Source organism: Zonotrichia albicollis, chromosome Z (assembly GCF_047830755.1).
Source record: "Zonotrichia albicollis isolate bZonAlb1 chromosome Z, bZonAlb1.hap1, whole genome shotgun sequence".
Taxonomy (NCBI): Eukaryota; Metazoa; Chordata; class Aves; order Passeriformes; family Passerellidae; genus Zonotrichia; species Zonotrichia albicollis.
Genome location: NC_133860.1, coordinates 16,326,711 through 16,352,808, shown reverse-complemented (window position 1 = coordinate 16,352,808; position 26,098 = coordinate 16,326,711). Strand labels below are relative to the sequence as shown.

The 26,098-nt window shown below is 54.5% G+C and overlaps 1 protein-coding gene across 3 annotated transcripts in view; it reads right to left on the bottom strand.

Annotated features, from left to right (window-relative positions):
• TLN1 (talin 1) overlaps nucleotides 1-26,098 on the bottom strand; it is a 35,451-nt gene that overhangs the window by 6,910 nt on the left and 2,443 nt on the right. The window contains exons 2-51 of one of the 3 annotated variants that reach the window (XM_074533365.1): nucleotides 22,209-22,372; nucleotides 19,900-19,997; nucleotides 19,526-19,655; nucleotides 19,140-19,292; nucleotides 18,718-18,860; nucleotides 18,191-18,318; nucleotides 17,643-17,703; nucleotides 17,267-17,371; nucleotides 16,749-16,904; nucleotides 16,408-16,509; nucleotides 16,106-16,182; nucleotides 15,765-15,945; nucleotides 15,001-15,114; nucleotides 14,567-14,675; nucleotides 14,179-14,387; nucleotides 13,962-14,060; nucleotides 13,709-13,759; nucleotides 11,821-11,988; nucleotides 11,256-11,550; nucleotides 10,993-11,159; nucleotides 10,521-10,649; nucleotides 10,102-10,215; nucleotides 9,798-9,911; nucleotides 9,505-9,639; nucleotides 9,226-9,354; nucleotides 9,026-9,128; nucleotides 8,746-8,954; nucleotides 8,545-8,664; nucleotides 7,776-7,973; nucleotides 7,309-7,448; nucleotides 7,112-7,205; nucleotides 6,866-6,955; nucleotides 6,573-6,695; nucleotides 6,249-6,392; nucleotides 5,786-5,947; nucleotides 5,558-5,698; nucleotides 5,147-5,328; nucleotides 4,674-4,806; nucleotides 4,452-4,553; nucleotides 4,191-4,361; nucleotides 3,877-4,026; nucleotides 3,647-3,748; nucleotides 3,424-3,543; nucleotides 2,984-3,130; nucleotides 2,086-2,252; nucleotides 1,661-1,844; nucleotides 1,296-1,421; nucleotides 896-1,012; nucleotides 631-816; nucleotides 425-532 (exon numbers count right to left, since the gene is read on the bottom strand). In XM_074533365.1, the coding sequence (XP_074389466.1) occupies nucleotides 425-532; nucleotides 631-816; nucleotides 896-1,012; nucleotides 1,296-1,421; nucleotides 1,661-1,844; nucleotides 2,086-2,252; nucleotides 2,984-3,130; nucleotides 3,424-3,543; nucleotides 3,647-3,748; nucleotides 3,877-4,026; nucleotides 4,191-4,361; nucleotides 4,452-4,553; nucleotides 4,674-4,806; nucleotides 5,147-5,328; nucleotides 5,558-5,698; nucleotides 5,786-5,947; nucleotides 6,249-6,392; nucleotides 6,573-6,695; nucleotides 6,866-6,955; nucleotides 7,112-7,205; nucleotides 7,309-7,448; nucleotides 7,776-7,973; nucleotides 8,545-8,664; nucleotides 8,746-8,954; nucleotides 9,026-9,128; nucleotides 9,226-9,354; nucleotides 9,505-9,639; nucleotides 9,798-9,911; nucleotides 10,102-10,215; nucleotides 10,521-10,649; nucleotides 10,993-11,159; nucleotides 11,256-11,550; nucleotides 11,821-11,988; nucleotides 13,709-13,759; nucleotides 13,962-14,060; nucleotides 14,179-14,387; nucleotides 14,567-14,675; nucleotides 15,001-15,114; nucleotides 15,765-15,945; nucleotides 16,106-16,182; nucleotides 16,408-16,509; nucleotides 16,749-16,904; nucleotides 17,267-17,371; nucleotides 17,643-17,703; nucleotides 18,191-18,318; nucleotides 18,718-18,860; nucleotides 19,140-19,292; nucleotides 19,526-19,655; nucleotides 19,900-19,997; nucleotides 22,209-22,338 (6,816 nt within the window). In that variant the 5' untranslated portion in view covers nucleotides 22,339-22,372. Of the gene's footprint in view, nucleotides 1-424; nucleotides 533-630; nucleotides 817-895; nucleotides 1,013-1,295; nucleotides 1,422-1,660; nucleotides 1,845-2,085; nucleotides 2,253-2,983; nucleotides 3,131-3,423; nucleotides 3,544-3,646; nucleotides 3,749-3,876; nucleotides 4,027-4,190; nucleotides 4,362-4,451; nucleotides 4,554-4,673; nucleotides 4,807-5,146; nucleotides 5,329-5,557; nucleotides 5,699-5,785; nucleotides 5,948-6,248; nucleotides 6,393-6,572; nucleotides 6,696-6,865; nucleotides 6,956-7,111; nucleotides 7,206-7,308; nucleotides 7,449-7,775; nucleotides 7,974-8,544; nucleotides 8,665-8,745; nucleotides 8,955-9,025; nucleotides 9,129-9,225; nucleotides 9,355-9,504; nucleotides 9,640-9,797; nucleotides 9,912-10,101; nucleotides 10,216-10,520; nucleotides 10,650-10,992; nucleotides 11,160-11,255; nucleotides 11,551-11,820; nucleotides 11,989-13,708; nucleotides 13,760-13,961; nucleotides 14,061-14,178; nucleotides 14,388-14,566; nucleotides 14,676-15,000; nucleotides 15,115-15,764; nucleotides 15,946-16,105; nucleotides 16,183-16,407; nucleotides 16,510-16,748; nucleotides 16,905-17,266; nucleotides 17,372-17,642; nucleotides 17,704-18,190; nucleotides 18,319-18,717; nucleotides 18,861-19,139; nucleotides 19,293-19,525; nucleotides 19,656-19,899; nucleotides 19,998-22,208; nucleotides 22,376-26,098 lie in introns of all 3 variants that reach the window. The other 2 variants (XM_074533363.1, XM_026794625.2) reach the window with 2 other exon arrangements.

The window sequence follows — 26,098 nt, the reverse complement described above, 5'->3', positions numbered from 1 at the left end:
GCTATGGCAGGCACTGTTCATCTCCCACACATAGTGCTGTGGGCATGACACTGTTTTCCCACTGCCTGAGTGGGAAACACTCCCACTTAGGAGTGTTTCCCTCCTATCACTTTTACTGGAAGCTGTATTTTTACAAGATTATGCTACCATGTTATTGATTTCCAGCCTCCATCTGTTTGTAGTCAGTTAATCTCCATCTGTTGTTAGCAAAATACCTTTCTTAGAGCCTGTTGAGTTCTCTGACATCTGCTTCCATGGCAGGGGCATGGACACATGCTGTGCCAGCACAGGCAGCAACGTGGGCTGTGCAAAGGGCTAAGTGGGAAGAGGTGAAGAGCCCAGAGGACCTTGGGGATCTGGGGAACACCCAGGCAATCCACGGTCAGCCTCTGCCCACCCTGGGAACCGGAGTGGGAACACTCACCACCAGCACATGCTCCAGCAGCTCCAGGTAGCCATCAGCACACTCCTTGCCAAAGCGCAGCGCCCGTTGCCGCACGTCCCCGCTCACCTCCGGGTGGTAGGCTGCCTCCTGCAACCCGGACACAGGGAAACCCCTAATCACATCCAGCACCATCCCCCTCCACCCACAAATCCGTGCTAGAGATCCACCCCCACTACCCGCCCCACCTTGCAGGAGCGCAGCATGTCTGCGATGGCCCGGCGGCTCAGGTTGGCTGTGGCGATGACATCCTCCTGCCGGCACGAGTTGCCAGCGGCCACCGCTTTGGCTGTGGCCATCGTGATGCCTTTGGTCATGCGGATGAAGTCCTCCGGGGTGGAGACCTTGGCAGGAGGCACTGGGGAGGAGAAGACCTGTGGGGCGAGAGGCAGCGGTGAGGTGCAGGGCGGCAGGCGAGCAGCACGGTAGGGACAGCCCCGTGGCCGTACGCACCGCCAGCTCCTGGCGAATGTGCTCAATGGTGGCCTCCAGTGCCCGTGTCCCCTTCGTGGCCTCGTCCTCCACAGCCTTCACTGTCTTCAGCAAGGAAGTGACGTTTGTCACCATCACCTATGGGAAGAGATAGAGCCAGGTGAATCTCCAAACAAGCTCTGGCCCTGTGCCAGCATCTGTCCTTCCCCTGTGGATTGGTCCCAAACTGCCCCATCCCCATACTCCACTCAAACTGCCTCAACTGGTCCTCTGCAAGCTGTGCTCCACCTTTTATGTGTCCCTTTCTACTCTTTTGTCCTGACTGCACACCAGGTGTGTTCCTATGCCCACACAGGCAGAAGAAAACCCTTCTCCAGCCCCTCTCCCTTCTCCCCTTCTTCCCATCACAACCAGCACAGACCTTGGCAGAGTTCTTCAGCTGGTAGACAGCAGGGTCATCTCCAGCTTTGCCAGCAGCTGCTTTGGTGGCACCAATCAGGTCTCCAAGTGCCTTGGCCACATCCTTCACAGCATTGATCAGGACCACCTGGGGAGAGCAAGATCAGAAGAATGGCTGAACTAAAGTCACTCTTGGTGGCTCAGCAGTGAAAATTTGGGCACTAGAGGGCACACAGGGAGTCCAGCTCGGCTAGCACCAGCCAAAGCCCAGCCCCCTCTCTACCCAACCCTTGGGATCCAGCCTGAGCACCACATGACATCTGCATCCCTCAACCCCTCCAACCAAGCTACCAGCAGCCTCCACTCAGCCCACACACCCCATCACACCTGGGTTTCAGGGTCTTCAGATCCCAGGCTGGCAGCACCCAGCTTCACCACCTCAGCCAGGCGGGTGATGGTGGACACAGAGGACTGGGCAGCCTGGGCTAGCTTCTCCTGGCTGGCTGTGGCATTCTGCACCAACACCTTGGTGTCCTCCACCAGTGCCTTGGCTGTCTTCAAGATGCCCTCCCTGGAGAGAAAAAGTGTGTCAGGAAGGACACAGCTCTCTACTGCACACATAGTCCTTGGGGTACAGAGAGACTGTGGATCCTGGTTTTCCCATGTACAAGCTGGAGTTTTGGGAAATTGAGGCAGCACGACCTGAGCTTGAAGCTCTTCTCGGGGCTGGTTCACAGCTCAGAAAGACCATGGGACACAGCTTGAAACCCCTGTCTCTGGCTGAGCAGAGGCTGGACAGGGTGCCTGGGTACCTGTGGTCAGCAAAGGTCTCAGAGTTCTCCCGGTTGAGGGTTCCTGCTGTAGCAAACATGATGGTGGTGTCAAGGTCAGCAATGATGCCAGAGACAGCGCTGGCTGCTGTGATGCAGGCTTGTGTCCCACGGTTCCCAGCCTGAAGAGCTGCCAGCACATGAGACACCTGTGGGGTACGAGTAAAGTGACTGGGGGAGCAGCGCAGGTTCAGGGAACCCTCACTGCACACACCTCCAACACCCCTAAGGGTGGCGCTGCTTCATACCAAGGAGAGGAACTGGGAATATTTTGGTCTGCACACCCCTTCTTAGCTTAGTTATTTATTTTTACCTTGCAAATATCATGTTTGGTGGTCTAAGAGATGCTGGACTCAGCTAGTTTTCAAATTAGTAAGAGTTGCAGATGCAAGGCACAACTGACAAGTGTTTATTGTTGTGTTTTTGCTGACAAGCATTGCTGCTCTACCCATATCAACTAGACTTTTTAAACTACATTTTTTCATCTGTTCGTCAGAAGCCTGCTCTTTAGATTGGCTTGATGGACAGCATGCCAGCAAAAGGTGAAGGGGAGACTGATGACTGAGCATGAGCTGCAACCATTGCTTGCAGATGCTTTGCCCAGCTCTGCAAGAACTGATCTGGAGAGCCCTGGTCTGTCACCAGGGTGTAGGTCAGTGTTCCCAGGCAGGCTGCAGCACCTGGGCATCACACTCACCCACCAGCTGCTGTTATAGAGTCTGCAGAGGGGGATCCATCCTCCACCCCATCAGCTGGGCAGGGGGAGTGTGGCCAACAGATTCCAACAGGACCAGGAAACCATCCTTGGAGTGGTGGCTCCAAGGGCACATGGCTGAATCCAGTATCCCTCCCACCTCACCACTGACCTCTCAACGCCTACCTTCTCAGAAACCTTGCGTGCAGTCTCTATCAGCTCCTTCTTGGTGTAGGCATCGCTGGGGCTGCACTGCAGGGCTCCAGCCTTGGTGACCAGGGCAGCACAGCCATGACCCAGCTCCTGCACCCGGCGCTTGATGTGGGAGCCGATCTGCAGAGGAATGTGTGTGTGACAGAGTCAGCAGGGAACTAAGCCCTGCATCTGTGACACCCGCTGGGAAACACCCGCAACCCAGCTCCTCTTTCCCAATCCTCCCACTCAGGGGAAGGAAAAAGGAAACACAGCTTTGCTCCTTGTTTCTATGTCATGTTTCAGAGGAGGTGTGAAAGCTGCCTGTCCCCAGCTCCAATGGGAGGTTCAAATGTCCCCGTCCTCTGTTCTCACGCCCCAACAGCCCCTGCTCTGCCCCACATCACACTCCAGCACTTTCCCCAGGCTCGCACCTCCTCATTCTCGGCAGTGAGGGCAGCCGGCTTGGCCTCTTGTGCCAGCTGCCCATAGTCATGGGTGAGTTGGTTGGCCAGTATGCCCAGCTCATCTGGGTTGGTGGTGGATTTGGTGACCTGTTGATGGAAGAAGAGCAGGAGTTGGACAGGGTAAGGAGGGCACTAGCCTGACTCAGTGGCAGGCAGTGCATTCTAGAGTGACAGGCTTGCTTGCACCCACCATTTCCTGCACAGTCACTGCAATAGCCTTGGCTGTCTTCACCATCGTGGTCTGGTAATCCACAAAGGTACCTTCTGGCTCACCCATGGGCCCCTCGTCCAGCTGCAAGAGACCACCAGGAGATTGACTCCTGCTCTGACCCACAAGGTCTTTAGCTTGTAGGGTTTGTCCCTGACTCTCCCCCTCTCCCACATCCAGCTCTGTCCAGGTCCTCTCCTTGCTCTCCTCACCTGGTTGATGGCTTGGGTGATGGAGTCCACCATGCCTCCCACGACACCTGCAGCACTGGCTGCCTCATTCAGGGTGGTAGTCAGGTCCTCCACAGCTTCCTTCATCATTTGCACAGCCTCTTCCAGAGCTTCCTGGGTGTGGGCAGCTTGCTGCAAGGAGAAGCCAGAGTCAGGGAAGACAGGCAGTGGCTCCCCTCCCAACAGGGATGCTGCACACTGACTCTGGGTTTTCCATGTCTGGCTCACGTGCATGCACCATGCAGCACCCACATGCAAAGGAGGGCACGCAACTGACACGTGCTCCTCCTGCTCACCTTGGGGTTCCCACCAGCCTCCTTGGCTGTGTACAGCATCTGCAAGGCGGATTCAGCCAGTGTTTTGGTCTGGTCCAGGAGGTTCATCTGCTGCTGGTGGTTGGGTGTTTTGGAGGCAGCACCAACAGCTGCCATAATGAGTGGCTCGAAATACTGAGCCATCTGGGACACCTAGGGAAGAGCAGTGTCAGCACCAGCAGCTTCCAGCCCCAGCTGATTGTACCTCTCCTCCCCAGGCACCAAGTGCCACACCCCCATTACCTTGTGCCCCAGCTGCGAGGCCTCGGCCCGTGCCGCAGCAGCCACAGGCTCGATAAGGTTGCTGATCTCCTGGACAGCTGTGATCATCTGATTGTGCAATGCCTGTGCAAAGAGAGGGTGTTGCATGAGGCTGCAGCAGGGCTGGGGTCCCTTCATGCTGCTGAGAGCCCAGGGAAGGATGCCCAGTGCCTTAGGCTTGCCCACAGCGTGTCCCTGACCCACCTCCTGGGAGATATCTTGTCGGGGGGCCAGCTGCTGGCTGATGGCAGCAAGGGATGCCTGGTCCACCTCCCGCAGGCATCTGTTCAGGACCTCAATGGCCTCATCACACTCCCGCTGTCCTGGAGCTTTGTCCCTGAGTGACAGAAGAATCAGCCAAGCACTGGCAGCTGCTACACCACCCCTTCAGCCCCAGCCTTGGCTAGTGCCGATGAGGAGCAAGACCTCTCTCCCAGGCTTTGGGGCAACCCAGTGTGATAGAGGCTGTGCACATCAATGTGTGTTCCCATCAACCCTTATGAGAACTGGAGGAGCAGCTTCCAGAAAGGACAAAAGGGACAGTGTTCTCCATCCTGTCTCTTGCCTGCCTGCACCAGCTGTCCAAGGAGATGATGAGCCAGAACATCCCCAGGAATGCTTGCTCAGGGCAGGGGTATATGGCAACAGGGACAGAGCCACAGCAGGACTCTGCTCACCTCATGTTGGTGATCAGCTTCTTGATGGAGTCTGAGACTGTGCGTGAGTGGCCAGCGAGCACTGACCACTGCGGTGGGTCCTTGGGGTTGACAGCCAGAGAGCGGGCAGTCTGGATGAGGCCAGCAGAGCTCTCCAGCATAGCCTTGGCTGAAATGACAATGGGCTCCATGGCTCTGCGCCCCTGCACAGGGAGACAACAGGTGAGGCAAGGGAGTGTGCATGGAAGTTGCTCCCTCTCCCATGATCCTTACCCTGGAGCAGCCCCTTGAAGCCCAAGGCTTGCTGCCACCTCCCCATCACACCCCCTCAGTGCAGGGCCCCCAGCCTCAGGGAAGGCACAGCTTCGCTCCACCCCAGAGCAGAGCCTGTCACAGCCAGGCTCCATCCTCCCTGTCCCAGCAGCATCCCACCTCTGGGCTGATCTGAGCAGGAACGGTGGCGAACTCTGGGTTGGAAGCGAAGGCTGTCAGGTTATCCACAGCCTCTATGAGAGGGGCAGTGGCAGCACGGCACCGCTCCCGGTTCTCTTCGTTGAACTCGCCATCCAGGGCCTGGTGTGGAGAGATCAGAGCAGTTATCCAACCCCTCTGCACCCCAAATCCTATCACCAGCACACTGCCTCAGAAGGGACTCCACACCTTGATGGTCTTCACCAGGTTGGCAGTGCTGTTGGCCACCTCCTTGGCTGACTGGACGAACTGGCGCTTGGCCACAGGATTGGCGGTGCGGGAGGATGCCAGACGGCACGTGTTGCACAGGGCTGAGGTGTGCTTTGCTACGATGGTGGCTGCTGACAGTACCTGCAGGGGAAAGCAGAGTAAGGCAGGATTCACCCACTATTCCTACAGCTCTCCCTTCTCACCCACCCTGTGAAGGGCACCAGTGACCACAGGCATCCCTTTTGGGCCACAAGAAGGATCAGCAAGATCCTGCATGTCCCACTGCACCAAAGCTGCCAGCTCGTTCCCAGTGCAGCTGATGGGGCCTGATGAGCCACTAGCCATCATGTTGGCCAACTCTTGGGATGCAGCACTTCCAACTAGCTTCATATTCCTTTTGATGCAATCAAATGCCTATAATAGAACCCCACCCCACACTCACCTGGGACTGAGTACAGGCAGGGTCCACCAGGTTCTGGCAGGCCATCTGGATGGCTTGGTTAGCTCTAGCAAACTGAGTGGGATCCACCAAGCCCTGCTGTCCGGCCTGGCTGTTGGGGTCTGAGACCCCCACAAGGTAGGCAGCCTAGGAACATGGGAGATGTGGTGAGAGAGAGCCTGCACACTGCAGGGAGGCTCACAGAGACCACGGGCTGCTGAGGGGTCTGGCAGCATTTCCCACTGATTTGGAAAGGCAGGGGTGGGAGTGCACGCAACAACTATGTCCCTGGGGTAAGGCTCAGGGCTGGGACTGAGTGTGTCTCACCTGGGCAGCTGCCTCTGTCAGACCACAGAGAGCTTTGGAGGCCGCACTGATGGAGTCACCAAACTCGGGCAGTTTGCTGTTCTTGGCATTCTGAGAGATGCCAGCCATGGACTCTCCCAGCACCTGCAGGACACGCCACACACTGATTATAGAGATCGCCTCCGATTCCCACAGTGCTCCCAGGATCAGAGTTCACTGTGTTTCATTGGTAGGGAAGGAATCACCTTTCCCTTTGTTCACATATCCTTTCCAAGCCCTCCTTGTTCTTCCCAAAACCTCCATTCAGGGCTTACCTTGGAGTTCTCCATGACACTGTCAAGGCAGTTGAAGTAGGACATGTCATTGACAGTCTGGGTGGGGTTCTCCAACAATTCCTTCACCGTCTGCAGGGACACAGGTGTGACACCCAGAGGAAAGTTTTGCATCCTCCATTTGCATCTCCTCTTCATTCCCTCCCACTGTTCTTTGCAGTGGGGTGCAGTTCCCCCATACCCAACACCTCAACCCCTCCAGTGCCTTGTCAATATGTGGCTTCTTACCTCCAGCTCTCGCAGGGCATTGTCACACTCCTTCTGGCCTGGGGCCTGCTGGGTGCACATGGTGATCAGCTGGTTAATGCTGTCAGTCACAGCCCTGCCAGGGACATGGGAGAAAGATATACAGATCAATGCATGCCCCACCACCCAGCCCCACTACTGTCTATGGCCAGCAGCTCTCAGGGAGCAGCTCCTCTTACCGTGCTGCTGCTGCCAGCTGATTCTTCAGGTTGGGGGCAGCAGGGTCAGCAGAGAGAGCCTTTGCAGCCAGCAGCAGCTTGCTGGAGGACATGGAAATGCTCTTCAAGTTCGACACCACCTGTGCCTGATCCTCCTTATTCTGCAATAAGCCAAAATGAGTTTTCTGCAGCACCTCTTAAAGTCCACACCCATCCTGGGTCCAGTCTGGGGATTTTCCATCTGAGCAGTTCCCTTCATCCAACTTGTCCGCCAACAGCAAGGAAACATGAATTCTTGCTGAACTAACCTAAGCCACCTTCTCCCTGTTGCTGTGGTTTTGCACAGTTCCAGTCCCCATCTCCCTGGCTGCATCGGCCACAGCTACCCTAACCACCACTGCCTGGACACTGTCTTTGGTCAGCTACCTTCTCAGATACCCCAAATCTCTTCCTTCATTCAGGATACCCCAACAAGCATTTCCTCTCACCGGGGACTGGCTGGCCATCTCCACTCCTGCCTGCAGGAATTCATTGAAGTCATGTCCGAATTTGCCAGAGGACTTGGCCAGGTCTTGAGGGGTGCCACGCGACGCCTGAACCAGCTCATTGGCAGACTGATTGAGCCCTGCTGCTGCCTGGTTCAGCTGGCTCTGTGCCTCCTGGAAGCTCTTGGTGCTGGGAGGGAACTGGAAGGAAGGAGAGGTTAGAAGAGGCACAGAGATGAAAGAAGAAAGTCAGGCACATGCTTGGGGATACGCAAGAGTAACCCAATGCAGTTGGACCAGCCTGCATCGCCAGATTTTCCCCCTCCCCCCCCGCCCCAGCTCAGTTCACCTGTGGAGAGCCTGGTTTAAGCATGGCTTAAAGAAAGAGGCCATGAAGGTAAAAAGCAGCCTTTCCCAGGCTTGATCCTGTAAATAATTAGGTTCTCAGCCACCTTTTATATAAACAACAAGATTCTCAGACCATTCTGTCCTTGGCTGCTACTGGGAACAGATAGCCCGTCTGGGAATAGATATGAAAGTTTTGAGAACCTTTCATATTATGGTGGGAACACTGATCTTGGTTTCAGTAAACTAACTTCAGGTATTGTAAACAAAAGGAGGAGCTGAAGTTTTCTCTACAGCCTGTCAGGAGCTCAGATTTTGCAATATGCATGAACTTAATTAACACAGTTATAAAAAGTGACTGAGTGAATAAATGGAGTCAGATGCGAAAAATCAACAAAGGTGGTCGCTCCCTCACTTCAACACTCACCGAATCTGAGAGCAGCCTCTTGCTGGCCTCTCCCACCATGCGGATGGCAGCGTCCACGTCCCGCTGCCCTGGCAGGCAGTTAACACAGCGGTTCAGGGCCTGTGACACTGCCTTGGCCACCTGCAGGGAAGCAAAGAGAGGTCACCACCTCCCAGCCAGCTCCACACCCTTCCCACAGCCTGGAGTACCCCCTGTCCCCACCTGGGCCAGGCGCTGCTGGCTCTCTGGGTCACCAGGCTTGGCCACTGCTTTCCGGGCCTCCTCAATGAGGTTGTTGGCTTTGTCCATGACATCACTGGCGCACTCCAGCATGGCACTCTGTGCCTGCGGGTCGGAGGTGTTGGCTGCCACACCACGGGCAGCCTGGCTGAGTGAGCGCAGGGCCTGGGCCACTTCCCGGGCAGCAATTCCTGGGGGGATGGAGAGGTCAACGCCTGTCAGCTCAGTGCCCCTTCCCCCAGCCCTGTTGTGAGGCCAGTACCTGTGTAGTTCTCATTGCCCTGGGCCACCTCTCCCAGGAGGTGAGCAATGGCAGAGCTGACAGCTTTGGTGCTGTTCCCCAGGTCCTGGGCACACTTCTCCATCTGCAGGGGGCCAAGTTGAGACATGCTGGTGAGCTGCACCTTTGGCAACTCCACTGCCCCAGAGTCCACCCTGAGCCACCCTTCCCTGCACCCTCACCGTCTCTCCTGGAAGAGGCTTGAGTTTGCCATCACGGGCAGCTGCCTTGGCTTCCTGCAAGTCCCTCTCCAGGCTTTGCACCAGACCCAGTGCAGAGTCTATCTCCAGGGGTCCACACGCCTCCTGAGCCTGTGACAGAGCAGAAGGGAAGGTGAGCAGGTGACCACTGACTCCACTTGGCTGTGGTAGAGACCAGAACCTGCCACCAGGCTGTGCCCACCATTCCCCACCACTCTGCACAGCTGGTGTTTCACTGCAGGATGGGACTCCGCCTCTCACCTTCTGGGCTGCTGTGCGGAGCTCAGCCAGAGCTGCAGCCAAGTTCTTGGCACACTGGCTGAGCTGCATAGCAGAGGCTTGGTCCGTTATGGTGGGGACAGTGGCCTTGGCTGCAGCTACCATCTTTCCACCGGGCTGTTGGGCCAGAAAAAAAAAGTAGTGAGAAGAGAACAAACAGGCAGCATCTCAGCTGCCTATGTGCAGAAGATCTCCCAATGTCTTAAAAGGGACAGGCATGGTATGAAAGCTGCAATGCCAGAGCTGGCATGGGAGGCTCTGGGCAGCACGGGTACCTGCAGGAAATTCTGGCTGGCAGCAATGAGAGCCAGCTGGGCACTGGGGCTGTCTGGCTGGGACTGGCTTCCTCTCACACCTTGCACCAGCATCGGGATCTGCTCGGCCACCACCTGCCAGAGAATAGGGTCACTGGAGAGGATCACACATGGATTCAACCCAGACCAGCTCCTAGAGGACCTAAGTCAGAAACCCAGGGTCCAGTCTGACCCCTGTGGTGGAGCAGGAAACACCAGCATAGCTAACAAGAGATGAGACAGAGAGGGAGCACAGGAGATGCCGGGATCAGGCCCAGGCCCTTACCTTGCAGCTCTGCACCAGCTGCTGCTGAGCAGCAGGGTTCTTGTTGGAGGAGGAGGCGTGCTGCGCGGCAGCGATGGTCTGCGTGGCCGAGGCGGCGGCCTGCTTGGCTGCGTGCTGGCACAGGGAGGCACAGGTTAACACTGGCAGTCTGTATTGAGCCCCCCACACTGTGATTAGGGCCCAGATCCCCCAAACACCTTCTCCTTTGCCTAATCCTGTGGCACCCAAGCATTCTCAGTATCCCAAAACAACACAGTGCACACAACGGAAGGGAGATCTCTCTGTGACACAGCATGGACGCTTGTACTTGAAAAGGACTTTACCCCTCTGGAAAGAGGAGTTGTATGGGGGCTCCTGGACAGGCCTTGCTCACTGACTGTGCTTGCTTGCCCTTTGCAGATCCTTGCCCAGCACCTCACCTCCAGCTTGTGCACAAGCTTCTTCTTGATGGCGTTCTGGGCTGCAGCGTTGGTTGCCATGCGGAGCCCTTCTGCTGCCTCACGCAGCCGCTGCTGCTGCTCCTCGCTGTCCGGGTGGGCTGCAGCTCCCTGGAGAAAACAGAAAACCCATCACACCTCTCAGGGACCATAGAGTAATTTTTCCTCCTGGAACAGCATCTCTGCTCTGGCCCCCACTAGACAGCCCTGTTTATAGCACTTCGGAGATGTTCACAGCCCCTCTGGAAGAGTCCAAGAAGCAATAACAGCCCCTCTGCTACCACCCACAGCTTCCGGAAGCTCCTTCACAGGAGGAGCCCACGCCATAGGTCCCTGGCTCAATGCAAGACCTTGCTCTGGGAGCTGCTGCTCAACCAGGGGCTGCACATCCCCTACACAGCACTGAGCCTTGGACAGGGCCAAAGCCAGCATCCACCCCTCCCCACACACTGACCTTTGCAGCCTCAACCATCTTGGCAGTGGCATCAGCCAGGATCTTGGCTGCACTCAGAAGCTTGCGTGAATTCTCCAGGTCTGTCTCTCCCTCAGCATCAGCTTTGATGGCATTGACAAGGTCAGAGGTGGCCTGGGCCAGAATACGAGCCTGACGCACCATTTCCCCTGGAACAGAATGGAAGTGTGGCCTGTTAGCAAGTCCCAAGGGCTCTCTGACACCTCCCTACTCACTGTTCTCTGCCCTGGGTGTCTCACTCTCACCTGCATCACCCATGGAGCTGAATATATTCTCAGTGACGTTGAGGATGGTGTCAGTGGCCTGGTCATAGCGCCCGATGGGCTGCCCACCCAAGGCATGCTGCTTGATGTGCTGCAGCAGATCGTTCAGGGCCTGGGTGACAGCGGTGGCTGCCACCCCCACCTGCTTCAGGAGCTGGTCATCGCTGGTGGCTGCCTTAGAGGCCTCCACACAGCCCTCAGCTGATTTGGCCACCAACTTGCCAGCCTCGATCAGCTGCTCCTGGCAAACTGGGGAGCTGATTGTAGGAGCCACAACCTGGAAGGGAGAACAAAGGCTGGGCAGCAAGCATGGTATGCTCCATGGAGGAGCCATCCCAAACTTCTGCTCCTCCAGAGAGGATCGTCATTGCTTGGGCACAGCGGCAGGGCCTCCAACAAGAGGCAGCCCACACTTCCTGCACCATATTCCCAATGCCCTGCCTTAGGACATGTGGTCCTGGCACACTTAGGACCCTGCTGCAAAGCTGCCCCCCAGTCAGGTGAAGCTCATACCCATGCTGAGGCAGGGGTTAACCTTGCTGCTTACCTTGGTGCAGGCCACCAGCTGGGAGGTGGAGAGGGCACACTGGGTGGCAGCTGCGATCACCTGTGTCTGCAGAGCGGCATCCTCCGTTTTCTGAGCCACATTCTTGGCTTTGAGCACCAGCGCAGCAGCAGCGTTGGCCACTGCCTTTGCCAGCTGCATAAGCATGTCCTGGGAGGGGACAGAAAGGGTCAACGAGGCAGCCATGGCAGTGGGAGCAGCTGCAGCCATCTGCAAGGCTCTCGTGAAATATTCAGATGGGAAATGTGAGCCCTCAGGGCCCTTCCATCCACTCCGTCCCAGCACCAGCAGCACTGAATAGCGGGGAAGGCTGGCAGCACCTTGATCTCATCTCCACTGTGTTCTACAGGTGGCAGTGAGGCTGTAGCCTGGCCCTGAGCTGCAGCCTGCACTGCCACAAACACCACCCAGAGGAGCTTGGGCAATGCTCAGCATCACTGCAGTACCGACTCCCCAGAGAACCACCTGTCCCCAATTGTACCACAGCAAGAAACTACTGCAAGGCATTCTTGGTACTTCCTGGATTTGATTTGGTTTGCAAACATTTGAACACGGTGAAAAGATGACAAACCCTTCCGGCCAAACAGCAGGCACAAGCCAGCCTTGGCACACCCACACCATGGGCAGCTGCCAGCAAGAGGCAAGTGGGAGATGCTCCCATGCTGGCCACCTCTGGGCATTGCAGGTATGCCAGCTATTTTTATTTTGAATTCTAACTTGTTGGCTGACAAGCTAGAATACATCTCTGCTGTTATTCCTGAAGCTAAAAGAGAGGTGTGACAAGGCAACCAGCCTACTCTCTCCTGGGTGGCAGGTGCACAACCAGTGCCAAGGAGGCAAGAGGCAGGGACCAGCACATGGCGAACTGCTTTCCTGCAGGGCACCAGATATGACAGCATGCTGCAGCCTTCAGGATTAGCCCCTGCAGCACACTGCTGGTGAAAACTGGTAGCACCACCCCTAACAGCAAAAATCCTGGTAGGCAGGGCAAGGCTCTCTGCCTACTGCAGCTGCCAACCTCCTGCTGTGTGTGTGATCACAGCAAACAGCCCTGCACCCCACAACAATAAGCCTCCGGCCACCAAACCAGAAGAGTCACAGCATTCCCTTGCCTCCTGCAAGCCAAGACTACTCCAATTGCAATCCATCACCTTGTGCGACAGGAGGAAAGACTGGAGAGTGCATGCATCCAATTCCAGAGTCCCCAGACCACTGCATCTGAGCCCATCAAAGGAAGTACATACACTCGGGTCTGACAACTGTGAGGCAGAACATCCTGCTGCTTGACTGCAAATTGTCTTCCAGGTCCAAAATCTGACCTTTGGGGATATTCTGTCCTGGCACTGCTGCATGGCCAAACATGGCTTTCTGCTCTGCTCCTAGCTTTTCAGCTACCCTTGGATATCTTTCAAGGCCTCTCTATTCTGTTGAATCTGTGTGGCTCCCATGAATGGAAACCCCTTTTTTCTGGAGCATTTTGGTCTCTAAAATGACTGGATTGTCCTCCCCAGAACACTGCTATCTCTTTTGTGCTGGCAGGAGCAATCATGGGAAAGCCAGCTAGCAGACAGCTCATCTAAAAAAAACTGCCACACAAGGCTCCACCCATATTGGGTCTCTGATGGGGACAGGCAGGCATCTCCCACAGGAGGGAGCAGCAGGCAGGAACTGAGGTGGCTGCAAGGGGTGATCTCCAGAGCAGCACTTGCTCCAGCAGCAACCCGAGTGCATGGACTTCTGAGATTCCAACCACCAGAAAAGCAGAATTTGCAAGAGCCCTTCTCCAAAGATTTCAGATTATAGTTCCCAGAGGAGCCCCCTTCACATTGGAGATGGCAGGGACCACCAAGCCAAGCCAGGCCTGTTTTACCGTCTTTGGTTCAGAGGAAGGCAGGCTCCGAGCACACCGGTTTTCTGGGATCTACACAGAATCCACAAGATAAGAGTTGTTATATCACTCTAGAGACAGAGATGGGCAATGGTCTGTCCCCTCCCTCACAAAGTCACGACTGGGCACTGGCGAATGTTCAGCTTGGGCTCCTCCTGTGAGATCCTGCGCAAAGGCCAATAGTTTTATGGATTTTATGGAGTGGCTGTCCTTGGTTGCTGCTGGGTGCACTCACCTGGAACCGGGGGTCAGTGTCACTCTCCCCTATCTGCTGCAGAAGCTCCCCACTGGTTTGTCCCACCAGGCCAGCAGCCTGCAGGAGATTCTGGCGAGGCTGCAAGGAACAAGGCAAAACCGACACAAAGCTCATGAGCAAGCCTTAAAAACTTCACTCAGTGGTTTCCCTTGGCTTCCCCCTTCCTCTCAGTCCCACAGCCCCTCCAGCTCCCCACCTCAGCGCTGGCAGGCTGTGCTGTTTTCAGCAGGTCTGAGACAGCGCTCGCCAGGTTCTTGGCTGCCTGCAGAAGCTGCCGCCCATTCCCTCCCTCGTCCTCCATCAGCGCAGCCAGCAGCTTCACACCCTTAGACATCTCCGTCAGGTTTGAAGAGATGGTGGTGACAGCGCAGCCCACAGCGGTGTAGTCCGTGTCTGCTGGATCCCCTGCACAGGTAAGAGAGGAGTCAGGATGGGATGTGCTCCAAGTGATGCTCAGGAGCATCCTAACACCTGCCACTGATGTGGTTTTCCTTTCACGGAGCAGAGGGAGTCTTTCAGCCAGACAAGACAGACCCAACATTTTACTGAACTGGGGCATTCCTCTACTCTAGTTCTCCATATACCTGCAGTAAGGTTGACGACTGAGGCCGTGCCAGCAGTGATGGCATCCACTTGGGAGTGGATCTCATGCTTTGACTCATCCATCTTGTTTTTGCGCCAAGCTTTTGATGCCTGAGCGGGGAGAAAAGGATCAGGAGAAGGTGGTAGAAGTGGTGGGTAGCTGCACACATGGTCACAGAGAGAAATGCAAGGAAGAGGATATAAAGAAAAGAGTGGAAAGACCTGTAGCCACCCAAATTCTCTAGTCCACCCTGACCAAACAACATGGCCAGGTGTCCCCTCCATGTCTCCCCACAGAGTGGGATACAACCCCATCTCTTTCCAGGCAGCAGATCTTCCCAGGAGCTGCTAACACTTCTGGGAATGTGGCCAGCCTGACCCAGCCCAGCTTCCAGTAAAGTTCACCCCCAGCACCCCACCTTCACCCAGCACTCACAGCATCCTGCCCGAGAGGTGGCAAGGTCTCAAAGTCATCCAGCGTGGCCTGGGCTGCATGCACAGCCTGCATGCTGGAGTTGATAGTGCCAGTCAGGGCTTGCTGGGCTGAGGTCTGCAACACAGAGACAGAAAGAGTGAGATATGCCAAAGGCTTGGAATCTAGGATTACATATTTGGCTCAAATGCTCCCCTGCAATGTGCTGCTGATGGCACCGCACTAGGTAGCTCTCCACATAGTGGGGTGGATTTAGCAAAAAGGGAGTTTCCCCTCTGCAACTCCCAGTGGAAAATGCCTCATCCCACCATGGTTACAACTACATCTCACAGCTAAACAGCTCTTGGGGACTCGGGAGAAGACGCTGTGAGATCCCACAAGGCTTTCACAGCAAGCGCCCACAACAGACTGCACGGGGCAAAAGAAATCGGCCTCCTCGTGGCCTTTTCCAAGTGTTCCTCCAGCTGCACAGGAGATGGGGGCACCAAAACATGGCATTGGGTTCTGCTGCAAACCAGAGACCTAGTGGGACTGAAAAGAGAGGCTGCAGTCCCTAGCCAGACTAAAATGCTGGCATGTAGCTCAAGTTTGCAGAGAAGGTGCAGGAGGACACTGGCTCAGCCAGGCCAGCAAGCACACAAAACCAGTGGCACAAAGTCTTCACAGCAAGACAATGCTTGGTCATGGACCCAAACATATTGGTCTACACAAACCTGACAGTCACCTCTCAGAGTCTGTGCCCTATGGTGAGCACAAGAAGAGCTTACCAGGGGAGGCATGTGCCCTCGGTGCATCTGGCCACTGGTGATCTGCAGCTGAGGCTGTGGCATTGTGCCCACCTGGAAGTTTTCTGGCCCTCCAGCCCCTGTCCGCATGATGGCTGGCAGGGCCACTGAGCCCAGTTCCGCCTTGCCTACATGGTTAAACTGCTGCTGCATGACTGTCGACCTGAAATGAGGAGAAATACCAGGTAAAGGAATGCCTACACCGCTAGCACCAGGCTCTGTGAGCATGGCAGCTCCTCCTCCTTGCTGTGCTGCAAGCTTTGCTGGAGCACACTCTCCATTCAACTTGTCTTTGGCAGCTGCCTTGCTCCTGGAAGACTTACTTCTTTGGAGACACAGAGTCTTCCAGCATGGTGGACTCCTCATCACCCTCCAGTCCAAAGTGGTCTTTGCTCTTTTTCTGCAAAATGAAAGAGAAAATGATACTTCCAAGCCCTCCCCCTTCTCCTGCAGCCCAGACACCATACCAGCTCACAAAGGGTGACCCAGGACAGGGTCCCCCTGCCTTGCCTCCAGCTTTCCCAGCAGTACCATCAGCCAATGGCTGTTTGGAGGCAGCTGGAAGGCACATTCTGTATGCCTCTCTGGAGACAGGCTATCAGTGCCCTTCTCAGCACAGTCTCACCTTTTTGAGGATGATATCGATGTAGCCAGCAATCAGCTGGGCAATCTGTTCCCCTTCTGTTGTCTGCACTGAGTAGTAACCATCCTGGTAATCTCCAAAATCCTGCAACAGCAGGGCACAGGGTAGCACCGGAGCAGCGCACTGGCAGCCATCCTGAGCCCCTCTGGTATGCATTAAGCACCTGAGCACCAGCCATCAAAGCAAGCACTGGGAGAGGCACCAGAGCAGGGCAAGGCTGTGCCACCATGGAGCAACAGCTGAGAGAGGGGCTGGAGTGAGAGCAGCCCCCCTGCAGGGGTACCAGTGGGAAGGAGGCATGGGAGACCAGTGCTGGTCCCTACCAGGGTGAAGCTCTTGGGTGAGGCTGCCCAACGCTTGATGTTGGTCAGGCTCCACTCCTGAATCACTTCCTTGGTCTTCTCGTCCACACGCATCACACACTCCTTGGTGATCCCCAGCAGCCGTGGCACCAGCTTGTTCTTCCCCTTCATCTTCTCCTGTGGGCCATAACAGAAGGTCTGTGGGCTATACCCAGGATGGATCCACAGGGGCAGAGACATCTGAGGTCTGCCATTGCTATCAAAACACCCACAAGGCCACACTTTCTAGTGGTGACAATTATCACAACTTGACAATGTTGAATATAACTTGACAATGCTGAATATATAACTTGACAATGAGAAAAAGCATGAACCAATGAATAGGAAGGCAGTGCACAGGGAAACGCAACAGGGGAGATGCAAAAAAAAAACTGGAGCAACACAGATTGAGGGGAAGCAGCTGGAGACACAAGAGATGGATGCTGAAGAAGCAGAATTTTGGTGAGTCTGAAGTGGGACCAGGGGTGCTGCTGCTGTACCTTGACCAAGAAGAAGGAGACCCCGTAGGTCTTGAGGGAACGGGCAAGTTTCACATAGCGAACTTTGGCTTCAATCTCACTTATGTCCTGACATTGCTTGTGGGCCTGCAACAGCAAGACAGAACATTGCACCAGATCCACAGTCATGCCTTGACACCATTGCACAGCTCTTCTGAGCTCTCCCCACCTCACCAGCATCCCCTGCACCAGCTCTGATCTCTGAGACCTCAGGAGTTGCCCTGTCTGCCCACCTACAGCTCCTGCTCCTGTTTCTCACCCACCAGACTGGTGTGTGCTGCCTCCTCAGATAGGAGTGCCTCAACCTTTAGTGAGGAGGAACAAAAAGTCCAGATCTCAACCTCCACACTGCACATACCATGAAGATCTTGCGTTCTCCTTTCTGCTTGATGTACTCCTTGGGCAGGAAATCCTTGAGCCTGCCAAAAGACAGCCAAGTGAGTTGTTAGCAGCAGAGCCCAAAGCCGGTGTCTGTCCTTGACTATGAACAAGTCCAACTGAAAGCCAGAGACAAGGGCATAAGCTGAAGTTTTTGGAAGCAGTAAGAATGTGGGAGAGATTGCTCTAGCTATGAAAGCTGTCCTTGGATTTCCCCTAGTTAAGAGTGGGGAAAAGGTGCTGATAACACAGCCCTTTGTGTGGCATCAAGGCAGGCCAGGGGGTGGGCTGGGGCCACCCCCACAGCAGCTGACTGCATGGCCCTACAGGGCTACCAGAGGATGGGAGGCTGGCAGCCCTCATAGCTGGTGTGGATCCCTATGCTTGGGCACTGTGCTGTGAGGGAGGACAGGGGTTGCACCAGGGGCACCCAGACCCCCAGAGCCCCACAAGGCAGTGTGGCACTGGGTGCTGCCAAGCTGCCCCAGCTGCCTCAAGACAAGCCCAGGGGCTCCCCAGGACACTCACTCCAGAAAGCCTGGCTTGTGCTTCTGCTCGTTGTATGGCCCAAACTGGATCTGGCACTGGTAGCCAGCAAACTCACAGGCTTTGTCAAAGGAGACAGGGTGGGAACCGTTCAGAATGTCATCACGAGCCTGTTTGGGAATAGAAGACACCATTGTGGGCTGGGCAGCCATGCAGCCCTGTCACTGCTCTCCTCCATATCAAGCACATGTTTTACAGACTTAAAAGAAGTGGCTCTAAAAAACAGGTGTATGTAGGACCAGGCTGCTCTCCAGAGGCATCAAGCCTGGGGGAGGAACAGCAGCAGGATTTCAGGATGGTTCCTACCAGACAGAGCTGACTGGCATTCACTGGGGAGATCTGGAGTATACAAAGGACAGGGCTGGGATAGCCAGTGTTGGCTCTTAGCCAGGACATAGCTGGGTATCCCAAAGTACCTCCCCATCATGGCTCCTGACAAAACCTTCAGCCACCAGACTTGTCAGGGGCTGGCAGGAGGCAGTGAAACCAGGTGCTCTGGGAAGCTGTACCTGCACATAGAGCAGGTTGAGCTGCACAGGATCTCTCGAGTCCACGTTCTGATCAGAGTAGAAGAACTTGCGCCGCAGCAGCAGTGTTTCATTGTCATCGATGCCTTGCTCACGCAGGGTCCGGCCGTGATCCAGCCAGTTCACTGCAGACAATGCCAGGGTGTGAGCAGGGACAGGCACCAAGGCACAGCTGGTCCTGGCCCTGGGGCTGCTTATGCTGAGTGAGGAATAGATGTCTGCCTGATGCATCCCAGCTCTCACCCGTCTGCCCTGGGCCCACAGGCAGGAGATATTCTAGGAAGTTTGGACACGTGTTCCTTCATGCACATGTTTCTCCCCACACCCTCTTCCCCTCACAGGGGTCCCTACTCCCCTCTCCCAAGGCTGTCGGCACAGGCTGACCCCATTTCCAGTACACCTACACTCATCATCTGTGTGCAACTTCTGTTTGAGCTTTTCCATCTTCTTCTCATCTCGCAGCAAGGTCTTGTCCTTCTTGAGGGTGCCAGTAACCTCTTCTTTCTTCTCTTCCATGATCTCCCGTACAAGTGAGTACTCATCATAGTTGGTGATGCCTGCAAGAGAGCCGAGAACCAAACTCAGAAGGACTGTTCTGCCAAACACAGAGCATGGAGCAACGCAGGGGTGCAGAGCAGTATCTCCTCCCTAGAGTCACGCACCCCTCAGATACCCCTGCTGCCAGGCCATCTGCAACAGAGCTGCTGCTGCTTCTCCTCCAGAAGCCCGTCAGATTCTGCCATTCTTTCCCCACCTCCCTTCTTCCCCCCTGTTGCTGTCCTCTCCTCACCAATCCGGGCACATATTGTCATGAGCATGTCCGTGACAGTTTTGGAGTCATCCACCATCACCGTTTTCACTGTCCCATCCAGCATGCGGATCTTCAGTGGCCGCTGCTTCTTCTTGTACTCCATGGTATCCTGCAGGCACAGCAGAGCACAGCTACCAGCAGTGGCACCAGTGCAGGGCACCCACACCCCACAGTCAGGCAAACAGCTCCCCCCTGTTTGCATCCCGCCTGGTGCAATAGTGGGGTGACAGGGCGTGCTGCAGGGCACAACACAAGGCAGCACAGCAGGCACCCACACCACCTCCACGCCGTGAGCAAGACATCCAACCATGGAGCGAAGGATGCAGCTGGAAGGATGTGGGATGGATACTTACCCCATTGCGAAGCATGTAGTAGTCCAGAGCCTTCCCAGCCTCCAGCCAGATCCCTTTCTTTGGGTCTTCATCGGAGAGGAAGAGCCCAAAATCATTGGCTGAAAAACAGGTACAGTCTCTAACAGGGTAGTCCTGAGCAGCATAAGGCTACCCCAATGCCACTCTGTGCCCAGGGATATGCACTGGAGCAGGCCAGTGTGTGAAGCACACTCCAGCCCTGTGAAGACGGGAGCCCAAACCTAATGACAAAGAAACAAAGCTGGCACGCAAGCTCTGAGATTTTACCACAGTTATCTGTGATAAAAATCATCTGCAGCATGCCTACGCAACGTTGAACTTGGAACTGACAGACACAACAAAAGGAAGAGCTTGCAGTTGGGGCTGACAGCTCTCTGAAATCTTTAGTGCAATGTGTAGTAGTAGTGAAAGTGAGGTAGTAAAATGCTGGGGGATCACCAGGAAGGGTGCTGGGAACTGGTCTATAAAATCTAGGCAACCCACACTTAGAGTACTCTCTGGTGGTAGGGTCTGCATCTCCTCAGGACACAGAACAGTTTGAAAAGATAGAGAGACAATCTGAATGATGAAACCTAGAGGAGCAGGAACTCCTTTCTTTGCTGAACGAGAACCAGCTCAAGGCTTACAAGGTCTCAGAGGTGGTGAGTAAATATCATTCACCAAATCCTGCTCCCTCAGGGTGGAGTGCCTGGTGAAAGGGCTGCTGCTGGATCCTGGCCAGTGACTCCCCAGCTCAGGCCTACAGGGACAGGCCCGTTTTTATGTAGCAAGAGGCCAGGACCACGCCTGGCTTTGCCCTGGAAAGGTCCTTCTCCACCTCTGCAACAATCCTGCGCCGCAGGCTGTCTTGGTTGGCTATGTTTATAACTCGTCATCTTGTTGGCAGCTCTCTTTGGGGAGGGACAAATTCCTGAGCTGCCCTGCGCCTGCCTGGCTAACACTGCTGTTAAGATCCTACTAAACAGGGAGCAAAAAAAATCATGAAAGCTTGCCATTTTATTTTCGAAGTAAAAAAAGAACAACAAAAAACCAAACTGTTTTCAAAGCAAATTCCAAGAGGATAAATCCAAAGCACTGAAAACTGAGCAGCTTGCCCCAGATCCATGGGTTGGGCGGGGAGAGGCACTTCCTGAGACAGAGCAAGAGCAGAGCTGGAAACTTACACCAAAGCTCCCCCAGCCCAAAGGTGACAAAAAAAACAGGGCAGCTCAAAAAAGGAGTCCAAGTGCCGCTGTGTAAGAACAGCAAAGAGAAGTAAAAGCTGCAAGGAACACACAGGAAAAGAAAGGCTGTGAGCAACTGAAAAGGAACGCAGGAATAAGAAGTTCCCTTTAAGGCCTTCCCCTTGCTGCTTTTTTTATAAACAGGCTGGCTCACACCCAGGAGCAGGAAATGCAATGCTCCTTCCAACACCACTATAGCCCTGCATATCCAAAGACATCCAGTCCCTTGCTGAAGCTGAAAGCCATAGTCTGCTGGACTGCTGACCAGCTGGGCATGGTGTAAGAAGGCATTTCCTTTCAACCTCAAGGAATGTGCTGCTCCCAGATGTCGCTGCACTCCCCCTCCTCTTCCCACGACTCTTGACCTCCACTTTGCTGTCTCTCCTCCGTGGCACAGCCGCTTCTGGAGGTTGCAGGGACTCAGGAGAGCCCCTGAGACGGCGTCCCAGAGCTCCAACCCCCCCATCCATGATGGGGACAGGCCACATCCGCGTGGGTGTGAGTCACATTATGAGCTCATGAGCTATAGACTAAATTGTGAGCCTAGCGGCAGCAAGAAAATACTGGAGCTGAGGCAGCCTAGAAAGGTAATGGAGCAACAGCAGGGGTCTGGAAGAGAGCTGCCAGCGGGATACAGACCGAGGGGAGATTATATATAGCCCAAGAAATCAAAAATTAACTCAAATGTTTTATTAATGTTTGCTGTGACCCCTGCAACTGTTTAAACCCACACAGCCCTAGCTAGTGGTGATGAATGTAAGTAGGACAGAAGAGCAGAGACAGAAAGGGCAGTGGACTCAAATTGCTTAAAGAGTTATTTCACTTCCAAATGTAGTTTCCTAACTTCTGAACACACAAACTTTCTTCTGGGGTGTTGAGGAGGGAGTCTGAGAAACTCAGACCCTCACATCAACTGGGCAAGAGGACTTGGACCCTGCTCCTCCCACCCCACCACTTCCCTGGCAAAGTGCCAGAGGCATAGACAGAAAAGAAAAGGGAGACGAGTGAAATGCCAGGAGCTAAGCCAAGGCAGCCCTGGCAGGGCAGCCAGTCCCACCATGGACTTACACTGTCCTATCTGTGCCTCAGGCACCCGCTCACGGATCATGCGGCAGGCGTCGTACACCATGGTGGAGGGCTCAAACTGCATCGTCTTCACCACATTGCCGATGCTGATCTTCAGCGAGAGGGCAACCATGGTGGCGGCTGGGCTGTCCCCACTCCTGCGTCACCTGCTGGAGGAGACAGACGGTGAGCTCTGACTGCTGGTCCCACCAGTGTGCAGTGTGCTTGCTACCTCCTCCTTCGGCAGGAAAGCTAGGCTGAGGCCTCCTCCTGAAAGCCAGGATTCAGCTTCCAGTGGCAAGGAAGGGCTGCAGCCTGTGCCAGTGAGCTGTGAGGTCCCACCTTCCAGACCTGGGACCTGAGACCAGCACTGGGACTCCTACCTCCTTGCCTAAGGTTCTAAAGCCAATTTTACTTGCCTTGCGGGAATGACAGAAGCTGGTACCCAACAAAGATACTGCCAGGGAAAGGAAGTGAGCATGAGGGAGCACACTAGATAAGCTGTGAGAGCATGATGGAAGGGGCTATAATTAAACCTGCCATGACACAGAAGCCACAAGAGGAAAACCAAGCTTTGACCCAGAGCTGGCAGGGCCCTGCCCCAGCTATCAGGACCCCTCATGTTGCCAGCAGACGGTGCTGAGGTGGCAGCCTGAGTACAGAGGGATGGAAAAGCCTGAAGCTGCACGGGGAGGCAAGATAAGGGCCCCAGGCATTGAATTCACACATTAAATTCAATTACCTGGGAAAAGCACCACTCACACCCAAGGTGTGCTCATGAGATCTGGTATCTGATAGCAGATACCAGCCCAAGGCATAGGATAATGCACAGGAGGACAAGGGACCACCTGTGACAGGTCTCACTGCATGGGCATACAAGAGCCAGACCATGACATCTGAAAAAGGACTCAAGCAGAATCCAGCTTGAAGAATCAGCTTCACAGAAGAGAATCACAGAATCATCAGGATTGGAAGATCACCCAGTCCAACCACCCACGTAGCACTGCCACAGTAACCCCTAAATGACTAGATCATATCACCTAGCACCAGATCCAGACACCTCTTAAACACCTCCAGGGATGGTGACTCCACCACCTCCCTGGGCAACCTACTCCAATGCCTCATCACCTTAACAGTGATTTTTTTTTTTAATATCTAATCTGAACCTTCCCTGTCTCAACTTAAGGCTATTTCCTCTTGTCCTCTCACTGCAGACATGGCAGGAGAGACCGGCCCCCATCTCAATACAACCTCCTATCAGGTAGTTGCAGAGTTCAGGCTTAAAGCATTGCACAGAGCAGCTTCTGAGCAAACGTTCCTCAACAGAGCTCCAACACACCAAAGCTTTAATAACACCTAATCAGAACTGCAATATCTGTATTGCAGAGTAAAAGCTGAAAGAAGTAACAGAAGTAAAAAGAGGTCATATGTAAGTGCCCCACTTGCCTGATGCAGCTTGTAAGAGCCTTTCCCTTCACAGATCTACTCTGAAACAGCTTTCAGTGCTTTCCCAAGTTGCCAAATGCCTCAGAGTCCCTCCCAAGTCCTTTGCTCCTGCCCCACTACTCCATGCCTCCCTCAGAATTCCCTGTCTGGCCCCAGCCCGATGCTCTCCAGCAGGGACATGCCTTTTCCCCTCCCTGAGTGCCTGCTCATACAGAGCAAGTCCCCTGTTCTGCTGACCCAGGCTGCCTTGTCCTTAAACTCCAGCGATGGGAGGATGCAAGAGCACTGGTGGGATACACATCTGCTTATTCTCTTTTAGATTCATTTGCTCCTGCCAGACTTCCTATTATGGCTGTCAGGGAAAGCTGATCTTGCATCCTCAGCCTGGCCTGGGAAGGTTCTTGGGTAAAATGTGCTGGCAGCCTTCCTCACAGTGCAGCAGCACTTGGTGAGTCTGTACATCCCTGCCCAGTGCTGCCAGCTCCAGTCCCCCTGGGAGGGGGTACACTAGCAGCAGGCTGCTCTCAAACACAGACCTGAGCAGCCTAGGGGCAGGATCCGTGTCCAGTTCTGGCCATGAGCAAGTCAGAGGGCAGGGGCTCTGCTCCTGCAGAGCCATAAAGCCACGCTGGTGGTGCAGGGTGGGAGGCAGGGACCAAGGAGCGTGCCGCCTCCGCCAGCACATGGAGCGGCTCCAGCTCTGCATTCCTGAGCCGTTCTGCAATGTTTCTGCGGAGGCCCGTGGCCCCCACTGTCTCCGCTGCTGAGGAATGAAATGCACTTCAGCTCCGGAGCCCACCGGCGGAGGGAAGGAGGTGGCAGAGGCACCCGCCCGTGCCATTGCCATCTATCCGGAAGCACTAGCAAAGCTGTGGGGCTGAACAAATGAGGAACACCCTGTCATGGAAAGGGTTTTCCAAGTATTTTATATGCAGGGCGGGCTGCTGTGGTCACCAGGCCAACTTCTCTATATCTAAAAATATTCTCAAGTTGAGCATAAAGCTGCTTTCCATCCCTCTGCAGGAAAAGGAGAACATGCCACTGACAAGACGAGGTCAGAGACCACGGAGGAAGGAGTGGAGGACGTCAGACAGTAGAGAGGAACTGAGAGGAGCCAGGACATCTGCCACTAGTTCTGCATCCTCTTCTTGCCCTCACAAAGCCACCCAAAACCAGGCATGCACCAGAGGCACCCCTTAGCACACCCTTCACAGGGGACACTGTGCTTCCCAAGACCCCACAAGAAGATGACTGCTCAAGCCTTCCCACTTCCAAACACAAAAAAAATTACAGAGCTCAGCAGGGAAGATGCTGATGACATCAAGGAAAACCTCAGAAAAAAGGGAGATGGTTCACTTCAATTTCCATATTTTATGGAAAAAGTCAAGGCTCTAGCAGCTGAACTTTGCTCACAGCAGTGTCTAGAGTAGAAACATCCTCTGCTGCAAAAGGACACCTTCTTAAACTGGGGTGAGGTTTGCCAGCAAAACGTGGCAACTAATCACACAAGGTTTGCACACAAGGTTTGCAAATCTGCTGCCCGGTGCGAGGGCATCAATGCAGGGCTTGGTCCCTACAGATCTCTCCCCTCTGTGAACCATGTGGAGAGAGAAAAGCTGGACTGGATGTAACAAATGAGACAGCGTGGGAGCCTGGCACTGCAAACCAGAAAAAAAAAGGACAGCGAAACTCAAGATGTCCCCCTAGAAAGAAGAAAAACAAAAAACCCAAACAAACCAAGTCTTGATGAACACACACCAAATTTTTGCTGGCTCACCTCCAGAGAAAGCAAACCCATTCTCAGTCAAACCTATTCTCAATCACATTGTCAGTATGCAAAAACAGATAAGGCACCAAAACAGCCAGGTTAACACACTTCTGCATTTTACAGCGTTTTTGAACCACGGGCACACTTCTGAGCCAATCGCAAGGTGATGACGGGGAGGGGTTAACCTTGGTGGGGTCCCACCACTTCCCCCAGGAGCTGCTGCGGCTTCCTCCATCACACCCCACGCAAGGTGAGCAAAACCGAGACAGCGGCAGAGCCTGAGGGCAGGCTCAGTGCAGGCAGGGCTGCGGGCAGACTGGACCTGTGTGGCCCAAGGCACCACTGTGACATTGCCAGGGACACAGACAGTGGGTTTTTGGTCACGTGATGGAATTACATTATTTTTGTCGGAGGAGTTCACTGCTGCAGTAACAGTTATGTGGAAGGGTTTGTGTTGTAAAAGACAAAAAAATCAAGCAAAATTCAACTGTGGACACCTGGAACGCTTGTGATGAGTTTCCAGAAAAAGCTGCAAATCTTCAGATGCAACAGTTCTGCCATTTTTATTACGTTCTCTCTTAAGGGATACTCCAAAAGAAGTCTTGTAATGGAGTTTGGTTTTTTCCGTCTTTAATTTTAATTTCACATGGGAAAAGCCCCACTGTGGACACCCCCTGGA